This window comes from Lynx rufus, unplaced genomic scaffold (assembly GCF_022079265.1).
Source record: "Lynx rufus isolate CCGP_SWC_20201006 ecotype Redwood Valley unplaced genomic scaffold, mLynRuf1.p SCAF_9, whole genome shotgun sequence".
In the NCBI taxonomy this organism is placed as follows: Eukaryota; Metazoa; Chordata; class Mammalia; order Carnivora; family Felidae; genus Lynx; species Lynx rufus.
Window position 1 is genome coordinate 99,918,970 of NW_025814897.1, and position 14,963 is coordinate 99,933,932.

At 39.0% G+C, this 14,963-nt stretch overlaps 1 protein-coding gene across 2 annotated transcripts in view; it reads right to left on the reverse strand.

The window, feature by feature from the left end:
• The window catches only part of FNBP4 (formin binding protein 4), a 42,490-nt gene that overhangs the window by 1,482 nt on the left and 26,045 nt on the right, over positions 1-14,963 (reverse strand). For both annotated transcript variants that reach the window (XM_047069989.1, XM_047069988.1), the window contains exons 13-16: positions 12,726-13,036; positions 12,452-12,596; positions 11,595-11,935; positions 3,059-3,216 (exon numbers count right to left, since the gene is read on the reverse strand). In XM_047069989.1, coding sequence (XP_046925945.1) covers positions 3,059-3,216; positions 11,595-11,935; positions 12,452-12,596; positions 12,726-13,036 — 955 coding nt within the window. The remainder of the gene's footprint in view (positions 1-3,058; positions 3,217-11,594; positions 11,936-12,451; positions 12,597-12,725; positions 13,037-14,963) is intronic.

Below are 14,963 nucleotides of genomic sequence, written 5' to 3' on the forward strand. Positions count from 1 at the left end.
GTTTTATCTATCTCCAGTAACCATTAAAGTCACATTGAAGGAATACAACAATTCTTGTGAAGTTTTTCTTAGCCCCAAGGAGTTACAATTCTTTAGGAAAGATATATTTTAACCTTCAACTTACTATCAAAGACCTTTGGATATAATGTTTTTGAAATTCTCTTTCAAACAGTTCTATTTGTAAGCATTGCTATCTCATAGCTTCTTCAATCATCTTCAAAATACGTTAAACTCAGACACTATAATTACTAGAACGGGTGCATTGGATCCATTTTATAAATCTTTATAAATCTAAAATAATCTAAATACAGTACTTTTTGTGATTCCCCACCTATCATTTTGAAATAGTTTCCTATTTCATCATTGTAGGAATTAATCATTACTCAATTCCCAGCAATACCAAAAAGACTAAAATAATAAGAAAACCAAGTAACAGAATCGCCTACAAGGATGAGGCAAAAGCACAAATTGTCAGTAACAGCATCCCCAGCTTTCTTATTGTGTTGCCCCCAAAAAGCATGTAACCTTTCAAGGAAGTAAAAGAGTCTGGAGGCAACATCTTCATTCATAGTACGCCCCCCCCATACTATTACTATTTGCCCCAAGTGGGGCTTGAATTCGTGACCCCGAGATCAAGAGTTGCATGCTCTACCGAATGAGCCAGCCAGGTGCCCCTGCTTTGCTTTGCAAGTATTAAACAAACCAAAAGATAAAAGCAAACAAACAGTGGCACTGTACATTCTAATAATTATGATGGTAAAACTTATTGGGTAAGTAACATTTCAGACTATGGGTATGAAGAGGACCACATCCTAGATGAATTTTCTCAAATTTGAGATTCATGTGTGAACAGTGTATCTCTAACAAAAAAAGAAGTATAATTTTCTCATTAAAAAGAAACACCACCACCCAATTATTTTGTAACAAGAATCAGGACTGGGGTGCCTGGATGGCTCAGTCAGTTAAGCACCTGACTTCAGCTCAGGTCATGATCTCAGGATTTGTGAGTTCGAGTCCCACATCAGGCTGTGGGCTGACAGCTCAGAGCCTGGAGCCTGCTTCAGATTCTGTGTCTCCCCCCCTCTCTGTTCCTCCCCTGCTCATGCTCTCTCTCAAAAATAAATATTAACAAAAAACAAACAAACAAAAAGAACCAGGACTATGTCATTTCCCTAAAATGACACATGACAGGAATCCTTCAGGTTTTATGATGCTGTATGCTAAAATTCATTTCAGAGGGTTTACAAGTAGACAAATGCTGAAAGCAGGTATATAATGACTGCAGAAATAGATATTTTAGGAACAAAAAACCTCTTACAGTGACCATTCTAATTGGTGTTTATATATCTAAAACTAAAAATGCCTTCAATTAGGAAACAAAAGATGGCTATCCTCTTCCAAATGGTTTCGTTAAGTATTACATTTATGAATGTTGCAAATGTTAAGAACCAGAAGCAATGATAAGCTAGAACCTATCAAAGATGAATCTGAAATATGGCAGCACTATTTATGAGATGAGTATCTTCCAGGTTATGTTGTAACAAATAAACAATTAGTTGCATCCAAAGAATGTTACTCATTTTAGCCTGGACACCTTTAAAACCGAGAAAATAAAGAAAAAATTTTGAGTTAGCTATGCTTAAATTCTTAGAAAAATCTCTAATGAAGTTTTCTCCCCTTCCCTTTTTAAATCTTTTTTTGGGGCGCCTGGGTGGCGCAGTCGGTTAAGCGTCCGACTTCAGCCAGGTCACGATCTCGCGGTCCGTGAGTTCGAGCCCCGCGTCAGGCTCTGGGCTGATGGCTCAGAGCCTGGAGCCTGTTTCCCATTCTGTGTCTTCCTCTCTCTCTGCCCCTCCCCCGTTCACGCTCTGTCTCTCTCTGTCCCAAAAATAAATAAACGTTGAAAAAAAAAAAATTAAAAAAAAAAATCTTTTTTTAAGTAAGCTATGCACTCAAAGCGGGGCTTGAACAGGGGCGCCTGTGTGGCTCAGTCGGTTAAGCGTCCAACTTGGGCTCAGGTCATGACCTCACGGTTCAAGATTTCAAGCCCCACATCAGGCTCTTGCGCTGACAGCTCGGAGCCTGGAGCCTGCTGTGGATTCTGTGTCTCCCTCTCTCTCTGCCCCTCCCCCACTCCCATTCTGTCTCTCTAAAAAATAAATAAAATATTAAAAAAAATAATAATAAAAGTGGGGCTTGAACACAACCCCAAGATTAAGAGTTGCATTCTCTACTGACTAGCCAGCCAGGCACACCCCTCCCCCTCCCTTTAACTTCTGTAAATTATTTGCAAAATAAATTTTTAAATATTTATTTTGAGAGAGAAAGGGCATGCATGCAAGTATGAGAGGGGGAGAGAGCAGAGAGAGAAAGAGAGAATCCCAAGTAGGCCCTATCAGTACAGAGCCCAACGTGGGGCTCTATCCCATGAACCGTGAAATCATGACCTGAGCTGAAATCAAGAATCAAGATGCCTAACCGACTGGGCCACCAGGTGCCCCTGTAAAATAATTTCAAAAAAAATTTATGAAAGGGTCTATTGGATCTACATGGTAAGTGGGACAGGTATTTTTCCTGGTATGCTAAGACAGGTATGTTAAAGACAGTCTTTTTGCTTAAGAGAAACAATCAGTAGGATAAAGTATTAAAACTGTTATCTCTGGGATGCCTGGATAGCTCAGTCGGTTAAGTGCCCGGCTTCAGCTCATGTCATGATCTCACAGTTTGTGGGTTTGAGCCCTGGGTCTGGCTCTGTGCTGACAGCTTAGAGGCTGGAACCTGCTTTGGATTCTGTGTCTCCCTCACTCTTGGCCCCTCCCCCACTCATATGGTCTTTCTCTCTTAAAAATAAACATTAAAAAAAATTTTAAACTCTTGATATCTATAATTTTGAAAAAGGGTAGATCATAATTATCACAGGGAAATAATCATTATGAATTATAAACTTTTAGATAAAGGTTTGTAAAATATATCAAAAATTAAGGATTGTGACTTAAAGAATATGACTGCTGCTTTAAAACCACCACCATAACCCACTCATCTGGGGGCTTTCGTTTACCTGACCAGCTGCTGCTGTTTCCACTCTTCGATTCGCTTCTGTGCAGTTGATTCCCGGTCCTCTTCACTGGAACTAGAGTTCTCCTCTTCATCTAACTCACGCTGGATACTCTGCCACTTCTTTACCAAAGACGGCATTTTGGTTTTACTCTTCTTTGCCTAGAACAAAGGGTAAAGGTCAGAAGGAAGAAAATACATAAAATATGGAAGTAAGATCCACACAAGATCAAGGTTCTTCTTACATATAAGGAATAAGTAAACTTTAAAATCAAAAGGACAAAAAAAAAAAAAATCAAAAGGACAGAAACACAAAAAATAAATACTACTATAAATTCTTGCCCGAAATTTCTACCAACTATAAATCTAATTAATGCTTGGTCAAAATTCTAAAAACTGGAAAAAAAAAAACCACCCATAAATGTGTTTTGTTTTTTTTTTTTTAACTTTATTTTTTTTTTTTTTCAACGTTTTTATTTATTTTTGGGACAGAGAGAGACAGAGCATGAACGGGGGAGGGGCAGAGAGAGAGGGAGACACAGAATCGGAAACAGGCTCCAGGCTCTGAGCCATCAGCCCAGAGCCCGACGCGGGGCTCGAACTCACGGACCGCGAGATTGTGACCTGGCTGAAGTCGGACGCTTAACCGACTGCGCCACCCAGGCGCCCCCATAAATGTGTTTTTATAAAATTAGGTCAGAAAAATTTCCTTCAGCCTCATTATTCTATGGAATTCAAAACTGTTGCCCTTATCTCAGAATTACAGTGTTTCCTCTTGCAAATTTTACTAAATGCAGTGTTCACATTAAGTAAAATAGAGCTGAGAAACAAATGACCAGCTTTCCTGGAAACAGCAACAAAGTCAATTAACAACAAATATTTACAAAGCAAGATGTATCAAAATATTAATGGTAAGAATGGTTCTAAGAGGAGATATAATAAAATTTTTTTGGCTCATCTTCATTTTCTAATTTTTTTCTATAGTAAGTATTTACTTTCAGAGTAAAAAAAAATCTTGTGAAAGTAGCAAAAGTAGGCCTACATATATCCAACACGGTTTGCTCTATCACTATCATCAGGCTTCTGATCAATGGCACCCTAGCAAAGAGGCCTTCCCCGACCAACCTAACTGGAAACAGCACCACCTCCCAAAGACCGCTTTCTGTCCTGACACTGCTTGTTTTTTCTCACTGCATTTTAAAGCACCAAACATGTATGCATTTGCTTATCTGTCTCCCCAACCCCATTCCCCTACTTCTTTGGTTTGTATTCTTTTGTATTCCCCCACAAACATTTGATTCAATTCTGCATCCCCAGCTTCTGGGGAGAATGCCTGACAAATAGTATGCCTTAAAAATATACTTGTTGAGGGGCACCTGCATCTGGGTGGCTCACTCAACTCAGTTAAGCATCCGGCTTTGGCTCAGTTCATAATCTCACAGTTCATGAGTTAGAGCCCCCACATCAGGCTCTGCGCTAACAGCTCGGAGTCTGGAGCCTGCTTCGGATTCTCCATCTCTCTCTGCCCTTCCCCTACTCATTCTTGCACACTCCCTCCTCAAAAATAAATAAGTAAATAAACATTAAAAATAAAAACAAAAAAACCTGATGTTAAAAAAATAAATAAAACCAAAAACCAAATTTGTTGAATCTGTGATTAGTTATGTGAAATTCAAAGGCTCCTGTATCAGACATGGGGGGAAACCTGTTTTTTATCCCTGTATTTTGAAGAGCTATGTACTTGAAGACCTGACCAGGTTACATTAGAAACACAACAAGCAGTTGAGTGGTAGGTGTGATTAACTGCTGCTGGGCTCTTCTTGGACCAGGTATGGGGGCCCACCCTGTTTTTCCTGCCTGCACTTGAGAGATATTTCTTAATTCCCCAAAATCTGAGAAAGTAAGTTTTAGATTTTCAGTCTTCTATTACTTTGCTCTCTGCTCAATACCATATTTTGACTATAACGGACAGTTCTTAACGTTCTGGAGAACTGAGTGCTCCATCTGTTGTGTTTACACCTTTAGCCCCACACACCCCCACACTCCAGGCTGTCATTTCACCTGTGGTTCAGCCTCACACACTGCATACATACCCTGCCAACAAGCTCCAAAACAGCCCACCTGGGGTTAGCATGGAACCATACGTGTAAAAAGTAACATGAACTAATAACAGTCATAAGTGGACAGAGGGCTCGGTGAGGTATGACCTCTCACTGAACACTGTCAAACATGACTAAAATCCAAAGCTCTAGGTAGTCGTTGTTTCCTTTTGACTTCTATGGGTTTTGTGAAAAATTTTATCACATTTGATTCCTGTCATGGGAAAATAAGTTGTTTTAGAAGTTATTTATTGCCAATCACATCCAAAACCATGGATAAAGAATTATACTGGCTGTTTTTTTCTTTTTAAAGTTCATTTATTTTGAGAGAGATAAAGTGCAAGTTAGACAGGGGCAGAAAGAGGGGGAGAGAATTCCAAGCAGGCTCCGCACTATCAGCACAGAGCCCGACACGGGGCTTGAACACAAGAACCATGAAATGATGACTGCAGCCAAACTTGGACACTTAACCAACTGAGCCACCCAGGGGCCCCTGCAATGGCTGTTCCAGCACATTTTTACAGGGGAACAGGCAGTAAGATGAATAAAGATCCAATGGCTAGGACTTGTTTTCTAGCCTTTTTTTTTTTTTTTAAGGGCACTTGGTATTTTTAATTTTTTTTTAACGTTTATTTTTGAGAGAGAGAGCGTGAACAGGGGAGGTAGAGAGAGAGGGAGACACAGAATCTGAACCAAGCTCCAGGCTCTAAGCTGTCAGCACAGAGCCCGATGCAGGGCTCGAACCCACAAACCTTGAGATCATGACCTGAGCAGAAGTTTGGTGCTTAACCAACTAAGCCACCCAGGCGCCCCTAGGACACTTGATATTTTTAATAAATGTTTTATTTTATTCTTGAGAGAACACATGCAGGGGAGGAGCAGAGAGAAAGGGGGACAGAGGATCTGAAGCAAGCTCTGCTGTGGAGCTTGAACTCATGAACTGTGAGATCATGACGTGAACCAAAACCAAGAGTCAGACACTTAACCAACTAAGCCATCCAGGCGACCCTAGCTTATTTTCTAGTAAGCTGCACACAAAATTCTTCAGCAACAAGATTGAAAACATGCATTTCAAATATTCTTGAACATCCAAGGAAGTAAGTATATTATTTTATATTCTTTTAAAATGGCCTGTAACAAGAAAGATAAGATTATCGTTGTTTTAATATGAAGTACATAAAAATGACATATTAACAAATTAGAATTCTGGATTTCCTAAAGTATTATTTACAAAACCATTAAAGAATGACCGGCTAAGAAGTTACTTACTGCATGAAATCTTTGGAGAATTGGAGAAAGAGTGTCAAGGAAGGCTTCATACAAGAAATGATTCCCCAGCACTGGTTGTCCTAACATTTAATTGTGTAAAGAACAAAAAGTAGTGGGACTGGTAGACAAAGCAAAGATATGGAGGTGGTAAACAGTATGCTGGCTCAGGAGAACCATATATGCTATAGTATAGACCTTGACACTATATTAAAGACAGTGTTCTAACTGTTATCATTGACTTCCATAATATTTACTTCGTTTCCAGATAATTTCTGAAACCAGAATACTAACTTGGACAAGGGGTTTCAAGTGGAATCACATGGCCTATTCTGTGTGAACACATATCTCATTCAGTAAGGTTCCTTTAACCATGGTAAGGCAAATGAATTTGCCCTGCTGATCCCTGGAGAAATGATTCTGGTTCAGGCAGATAAAGTGCCAACACAGAGAAAAAGCTGATGAGAAACTTTGGGTCATCAGGGCATTCAAAAGTGGCCACTGAATGTGACGTGACATCAGTAAAATGGAAGACCATGAAGCTCCAGGCCCTGTTTCCCCAAGGAAACATTATGAAAACAAATACAGACTAAAATCGCTTTATGGGAACTCTGGAAACAAGTTGAAGATCTGCAGCAAACAAGAGAACACTCAATCAAGAAGCCACACTGAGACACCTGCCTAGCTCAGTAGGTAGAGCATAGGGCTCTTGATCTCAGGGTTCTAAGTTTGAGACCCATGTTAAGTCTAAAGAATACATAAAAATAAAATCTAAAAAAAAAAAAAAAAAAAAAAAAGTCACACTCAAAACGGTAGGAAATTTTGTGACATGTTTGCTTGCCTTTGCACCACCCTCTCCTGTGTGGTTGGGATGAAACAGCCCAATTCTCAGTTCCCTACCTGAGGAGGGAAGGAAAAGAGTAAAATATTCTCTCTTCTGTCTGTGGCTGCCTGAAGGACTGGTTTCGGTACATTGACTAACTTGGAGCTCAAGCGGTAATGGCAGCATATTTTGAATCTCAGGTTGGAAGCCATGAAAGGCAGCAGCAGGTACTGCAGCATTGTGAAAACCACAGGGAAACTGCAGTCTTGTGGATACCTAGGAGCAGAGATTATGGGCAGCGGAATACTAAACAACATATAAAGCTCCTCGGAAAAAAGAAGGTGTAAGACAGGAAGATAAAAATTAGGGGCATCTGGGTGGCTCAGCTGATTCAGCACCCGGCTCTTGGTTTCAACTCAGGTCATGATCTCATGATTTGCAGGTTCGAACTTCACGTCCAGCTCTGTGCTAACAGCAAAGAGCCTGCTTGGAATTCTCTCTCCCCCTCCCCTGCTTGCTCACACACAAGTTCTCTCTCTTTCAAAATACATAAACTAAAAAAAAAATAATAATAAATTAAATGTATACAGATGGGGGGCCTCTTGGGTGGCTTAGTTGGTTGAGTGCCTGACTCTTGATTTTGGCTCAAATCATGATCCCAGGGTTGTAGAACTGAGTCCTGTGTCGGGCTCCGCACTGAACTTAGGACATGCTTAGGATTCTCTGTCTCCCCCCACCTCTCTCTCATGCTTGCACACTCTTAAAAAAAAAAAAAAAAAAAAAATCTACACAGGGGATACAGATGCCCAGAAAAGGCCCAAAGAGATCTAAACCTTCATGCTGGGCTTCTTAATGAAGGTCTTTCTACAAAGAGAATGCATGTGCAAAGACTGGGAGAGACAGTTGTTTTGCCAAATGCCTAATTTTCAACAAAGAAAAAAATCACAAAGCACAGATGAAACTGGCAAACATGTCCATTCAAAGGAACAAAATAAATCTCTAGAAACCAACCATAAATACATATTTCAGACTCACTAAAGACCTTAAAACAGTTGTCTTAAATGTATTCAAAGAGCTAAAGAAAAATAAAGGCAAAGAACTAAAGGAAATCAGGAAAATTACACATGAATGAGATTATCAACAAACAGGTAGATATAAAAAAATGCAAACCAAATAGAAATTCTGAAGCTGAAAAATGTGAACTGAAAAATTCATTAGCTCAACAGCCAACTCTGATAGGCAGAAGAAAGGATCAGCAAAATTGATGGTAGGTCATTTGAAATTATGGAGTCTGCAGAGCAAAAAGAAAAACACTGTGAACCATTGAATTCTACTCCTGAAACCGATATTGCACTGTATATGTTAACTAATTAGAATTTATATAAGAATCTGAAGAAAATACATAAGTGCATTTTCAGAGATTAAAAAAAAGAAAATGAAGCAAAGTGAACAGAATCTAATTTATAATACACCATTAAGTGGACTAATATATGCATTATGGGAATCCTAGGAATATGGAAAGAAAAGGGCAGAACTTAATTTAAGAAATAAAATATTGGGCGCCTGGGTGGCGCAGTCGGTTAAGTGTCCGACTTCAGCCAGGTCACAATCTCATGGTCCGTGAGTTCGAGCCCCGCGTCAGGCTCTGGGCTGATGGCTCAGAGCCTGGAGCCTGTTTCCGATTCTGTGTCTCCCTCTCTCTCTGCCCCTCCCCCGTCCATGCTCTGTCTCTCTCTGTCCCAAAAATAAATAAACGTTGAAAAAAAAAAATTTAAAAAAAAGAAATAAAATATTTTAAGCCACAGTGCCTAGGTGGCTCAGTTGGTTAAGTGTCTGACTCTGGATTTCAGCTCAGGTCATGATGTCATGGTTTGTGATATTGACCCTTACGCTGGGCTCTTAACTAACAGTGTGGCATCAGCTTGGGATTGTCTCTCCCCATCTCCCACTAGTGTGCATGCTCTCTCTCTCAAAATAAATAAACAAAAAAAAGAAAAAGAATAGCCAAGGGGCACCCAGGTGTCTCAGCTGGTTGAACATCCAACTCTTGATTTTGGCTCAAATCATGATCCCAGGGTCATGTGGGACTGAGCCCCATGTTGGGTTCTGTGCTGAGCATGGAGCCTGCTTAAGATTCTCTCCCTTTCTCCCTCTGCCCCTCTCTCCCGCTTGTCTGCATGCTCTATTTCCAAAATAAATTTTTTAAAAATTAAAAAGAAATAGCTAAAAACTACTCAAATTTAATGAAGACATGGATATACATACCCAAGAGGTCTAACAAACTCCAAGTAGAATAAGCCCCAAAAGATCACCCTGTGACACATAACTTGTCAGAAACCAAAGAGAATCTTGAAAGCAGTGAAAGAAAAATGACCTGTCATGTACAAAGGTTCCTTAATAAGATTATCAGGATTTCTGGAAGAAACAGTGCAGGCCAAAGGCAGCAGGATGATATATTTAAAGTGATCAAAGAAAAAAAAAAAAAAAGTTGAGAATTCTGTACAGGCAACGCTTTCCTTCAAAAATGAAGAAGAAATTAAGATACTCCTAAATAAACAAAAGCTCTGGGGTTCATTATTGCTTGACCTATCCTACAATAAATGCATAAGGGAGTTCTTCAAGTTGAAGTGAAATGATGCTAAATACCTAAGTTGTCATACAAAAAAATAAAGTTCTCTGATAAAGTAAACACAGGAATATGAAAATCAGTAGGATTGTGATTTTGGTTTGTAACTCTACTTTTTATTCTTCTACAGAATTTAAAAGACAAAAGCATAAACAGTAATTACAAAGCTATGTTACTGGGCACACATTATGTAGAAATATAATTTATAACACCAATAACATAATGGAGTGGGATGCAGCTATATAGGAGTGGTTTTTGTCTGCAATAGAGTGTATCAGTTTAAAACTGATTGTAACTTAAGCACATTACATATAATACCCATGACTTCATAAAGAAGATGAATATAGGGGCGCCTAGGTGACTTAGTCAGTTGAGCGTCCAACTTCAGCTCAGGTCATGATCTCACAGCTCGTGAGTTCGAGCCCCACGTTGGGCTCTGTGCTGACAGCTCAGAGCCTGGAGCCTGCTTCGGATTCTGTGTCTCCCCCTCTCTCTGCCCCTAACCCACTCGTATTTTGTCTTTCTCTCAAAAATAAATACACATTAAAAAAAAAAAAAAACACACTTTTTAAAAAAATCTTAAAAAAAAAATGAATATAGAACGTATGCTAAAGGAAATGACAAGAAAATCAAAATGTGTCACTAAAAAAATCAACTAAACACAAAAGGTGGCAGTGAGAGGAGAAATGAGGACAAAAAAATCTTCAGAATACATACAGAAAACAAGTAACAAAATGGCAACAGTAAGTCCTTCCCTGTCAATAACTACTGATAATAAATTAGTAATTTACTGATGTAAATAAATCTCTCCAATTAAAAGATGTATTCTGGCAGAATGGATTTAAAAAAACAGAACTGAATAGGGAGCCTGACTGACTCAGTCAGTTAAGGGTCTGACTATTGATTTTGGCTCAGGACATGATCTCACAGTTTGTGGATTGAGCCCGTGCCTGGCTGTGTGCTGACAGTGGTGGAGTCGCTTGAGATATTCTCTCCCTCTCTCTCTCTGCCCCATCGCAAGTGCGCACTCTCCCTCAAAACAAGTAAACAAAAAAACAGAATTGAAGTGGTGATGTCTGTAAAACATTAATTTTCTATCTAAGGATATACACAGATTTAAAGTAAAAGGACAAACAGACTCCATGCAAATAGTAACCAAAAGAAAGCAAGGGTTAACAACATTAATATAAAAGAGACTAAGTAAACAACTGTTACAAAAGATGAAAAAGGACGTTATATAATGCTAAAACTGTAAACCAAATAGACAATCACTTATGATAGTATCCAACAGAATAAAGAATAAAATACCTAAGAGTAAATTTAGGAAAGGAAGTGAAAGACTTCTACACTGAAAATTACAAAAAATTGCCAAAAAAAAAAAAAAAACCCAAAAAACCCTGAAGACCTAAATAAATGGAAAGAATCTTGTGTTCACAGACTGAAAAATCCAATATTGTTAAAATGGCAGTATGACCCAAACAATTCAGACATGAAATGAAATCCCTATCAAAACTCCACTGGCTTTTTATGCATAAATAGAAAAGCTGAATAAATTCGTAACTTACAAGGGGGCCTAAATACTCAATACTGAAAATTACATACAAAATTGGAGAACTCATACTTCTACATGCTACTGAATTATATACTTTAAAATGTTGGTTTTTACATGAATATCACTTCAATAATAAAAATTTTAAAATAAAAACTTGGGAGAGATTTACTGTACCTTATCTTTCTTTCCTTTTTTTGTCTTCTCAGATGGTGGCATTTTGGGAGCTGGCGGTGGTGGTGGTGGTGGTGGCGGAGGAGGAGGAGGTGGTGGTTCAATAATGGCAGTGGTAGGCACAGCACCTCGGGCCTGGACTGGCTGCAATGTGGGAGTCACTGCCATTGGGACAGAACATTCAGCATAGCTCATAATTGCAGGAGCTGTTGCCAGTCCTAGGTAATTTGACTGTAGGGTCATTCCTCTGGCTTGATGACCCATTCCTGTTGCTGGATGGCTAACAGATATTGCCTGGTGTCCAATCCCTGCAGACTGGTGTCCAATCCCTGCTGCCTGATGACCTAACATACAAACCATAAAATAAAACTATTAAGAAGGACACTCTGACAAAGCAAAAACAAAGAAAAGATGGAAAAGGAATTTGGGGGTTAGATCCCCTATAAAATGATGCCAATATACCTTCTCCTCAAAAAATACAGCCACATTTTCTGGCAGCAAAGTATTTCTGAATACTTTAGTATTATGGTACTTTTTTCTTTTTTAAAAAAAAAAAAAAGCTCTAAGCCCAACGTGGTGCTTGAACTCATGACCCCATGATCAAGAGTTCCATGTTCTACGGACTTGAGCTAGCCAGGCACTTCAGCATTAAGGTACTTAAATTATCAAAATTACTGAGGTCATGTAAGTGCACAGAAAACAATATGGAACATGTCAAATTGTTAACAGTAGTTTTCAGTAACTGGAAGAAAAACAAATGAAAAGCCTTTACATGATATCTAAAAGCCTTTTACGACATCTAATTCCAAAAACAAAGATGTAATATGTTCAGGAAAACAGATTTCAATCACAATGCTTACCTGCAGCTATAGCTGACTGGCTGTAGAGGACTGGAGAACTACCAATGGTAGCTGATCTCTGAACTACTGCATTACTAATTTCTGTGGCTTTTCTTTTTATTGCTTTAGTGGAAGGAGAACTAGAGACGGCAGAATCAACTGAACTCTGAAACAGAAGAGAATCTAGTCAGTGGCTAAAAGCTCTAGTTAAACATCCTCTTCTAATATAAAACATGGGTGTCAGTCATGCCCCAGTCCCCAGAAACCCTTCGGAATGCCAAAGAGCATTTCTCACCTGGCTAGTTACAACTGTGGTTTGTGTGGAAGGTTTCAATGGAGTATCCTCCTCTGTTCCTGGGGCAGGAGGCTCTTCACTTCCCTCATCCTCCATCTCTACCTCCTGGATCTCACCATCTTCTACAGGAGGAGGGGGAGGGGGAGGGGGAGGAGGGGACTCTGGGGGTGGAGGTGGGGGTGGTGGCATTTCCAAAGGTAATGGAGGTTGAAGCACAGGCACATTCGACTGAAGGAGAGTCCAGAATGGAGTAAGTGGCATGAGTGATGAAGAAGAAACTTGGCCAGAAAAGGACTCTTTACAAAGAGAACCTATGAAAATAAACAGGAGTCAGGAAAAGGGCAAGACAAAAGCTCCATGGCTTACATTCACAACAATGTTCAACTGCCTAGTGAGACAACTGGACCTACAGGCATCTATTCTCTACACTCATACTACTGAAATATTAAGCAATTCAGTTCAAAAATGCTTCCATAGAAAGATAAATTTATGAACCCCACAGTTAGCACCTGCCCTAGCTGTTATATACTAGTGTTGTTCTTTGGGCCCAGATTTATGGATAAATAAATGAAGTACATCACATCAATTCAATGAGAAATTTGGTCATTGAACTTGAAGTTTCTTATGTCAAACATTCACAGTTTCAACATACACAACTAGAAGGGAATGCTCTGGGTCTTTATTTCAAAAAAGAAGAGGGGAGTAAATAATGTACATTTGTGATTCTGATTCTGTGTTATTTTATTTTTTAGTGAGTAGATAACTGATCATGGATGACCCAGAGAAGTACTCATTCAAAACACCTTTTATTAATCTGGGTTACTAAGTTTTAAAAATCCATTTCCAAGGTGGTCTTGTCAACTCTATCATCCCTTTGTGCCTTTGTATGAATTATTTGCTAAACCACAGCAACACAAATCAAGGAAGGTATTTTTTTTTTTATTTCTGTGATGAGAAAGGGAAATTTAGAAAAACAAATCTTCAAGGTAAAGGATAACAAAGGCACACACAAAAGAGGTATTTGAAGATGCAGAAGATCTGAAGTTGCTGAAGTCTGAGTTAAGAAATTATAGCTGAAAAGCTGCAGGATCAGCTTTCCTCAAATTCTGCAAAAGCCAGTTAATTACTGTCCTTTCTCTCCTGGGAAAAGTTTCAAAGGTTAGAGAAAATAGGAGGATATACTTACTTGTAGCCTTCCCCATCCCTCTTTATCGTCAATAGGGAAGTTTCACAATATATGGGACTATTAGATATATATCCCAGGAATGCTGAAGGGAATTTTCTCCCTAAAAATCATAGAATTTAGGAGTAGAAGAGACATGAGAAATCATCTAGTTCAACTCTCTGATTTCAAAGGTAATGAAACCCAGGAGGGAAATGACTTGCCCAAGATCATACAGCTCTCAATGACTAGGTCTGACTCCTAGTCTAGTGCTATTTTACCAAGAAGTCTTGGTGAAATACCAGGGATCTAACAGATTTAGAAATCACAGTTAAATAAATCTCAGTTTGGGGCACCTGGGTGGCTCAGTTGGTTAAGTGTCCCACTTCGGCTCAGGTCATGAACTCACGGCTTGTGGGTTCAAGCCCCACATCAGGCTCTGTGCTGACAGCTCAGAGCCTAGAGCTTACTAAGGATTCTGTGTCTCCCTCTCTCTCTGCCCCTCCCTCCCCCGCTCATGCTCTGTCTCAAAAATAAACATTAAGAAAAAAAAATTTTTTTAATAGTACAAAAAATAAATCTCACTTTTCATGGAATAGAGATCCAAATGCAATCACCTGTTAAATTTCATGGTCAAAAGTGATGGTATAACCATATACCATAAACAAAAGTCTCTATGACAAGGATAAAACCCTTTATTTACTTGGCTTGAAGACACCATGCTGTCCTCAATAAGATAAAACCTAAGCCATTATGAACCATTTGGCTATAAGGATAGCTTTACTTTTTATGGAGCAGGTAAAAATATTACACAAAAGATTTTAAGAATAGGATTTACAAGGTTACTGTAATTATTCTGAGATGCTGCTTACTTAGCAAAGGAAAGGAGCACTGAAAGAAAAAATTCACCAGAAAACAAGAATGCAGTTTTCCAGCTAATAGACTTCAAAAGTCTCATTAAACTTTTTTACTTGGTCATATCTAATGTGAATTTATACACTGACCTTTAGATGAATAAAGTTTGGGTATGGCCAGGCAGTTTACTATGTTACATAATAATAGAACATCAAGATTAC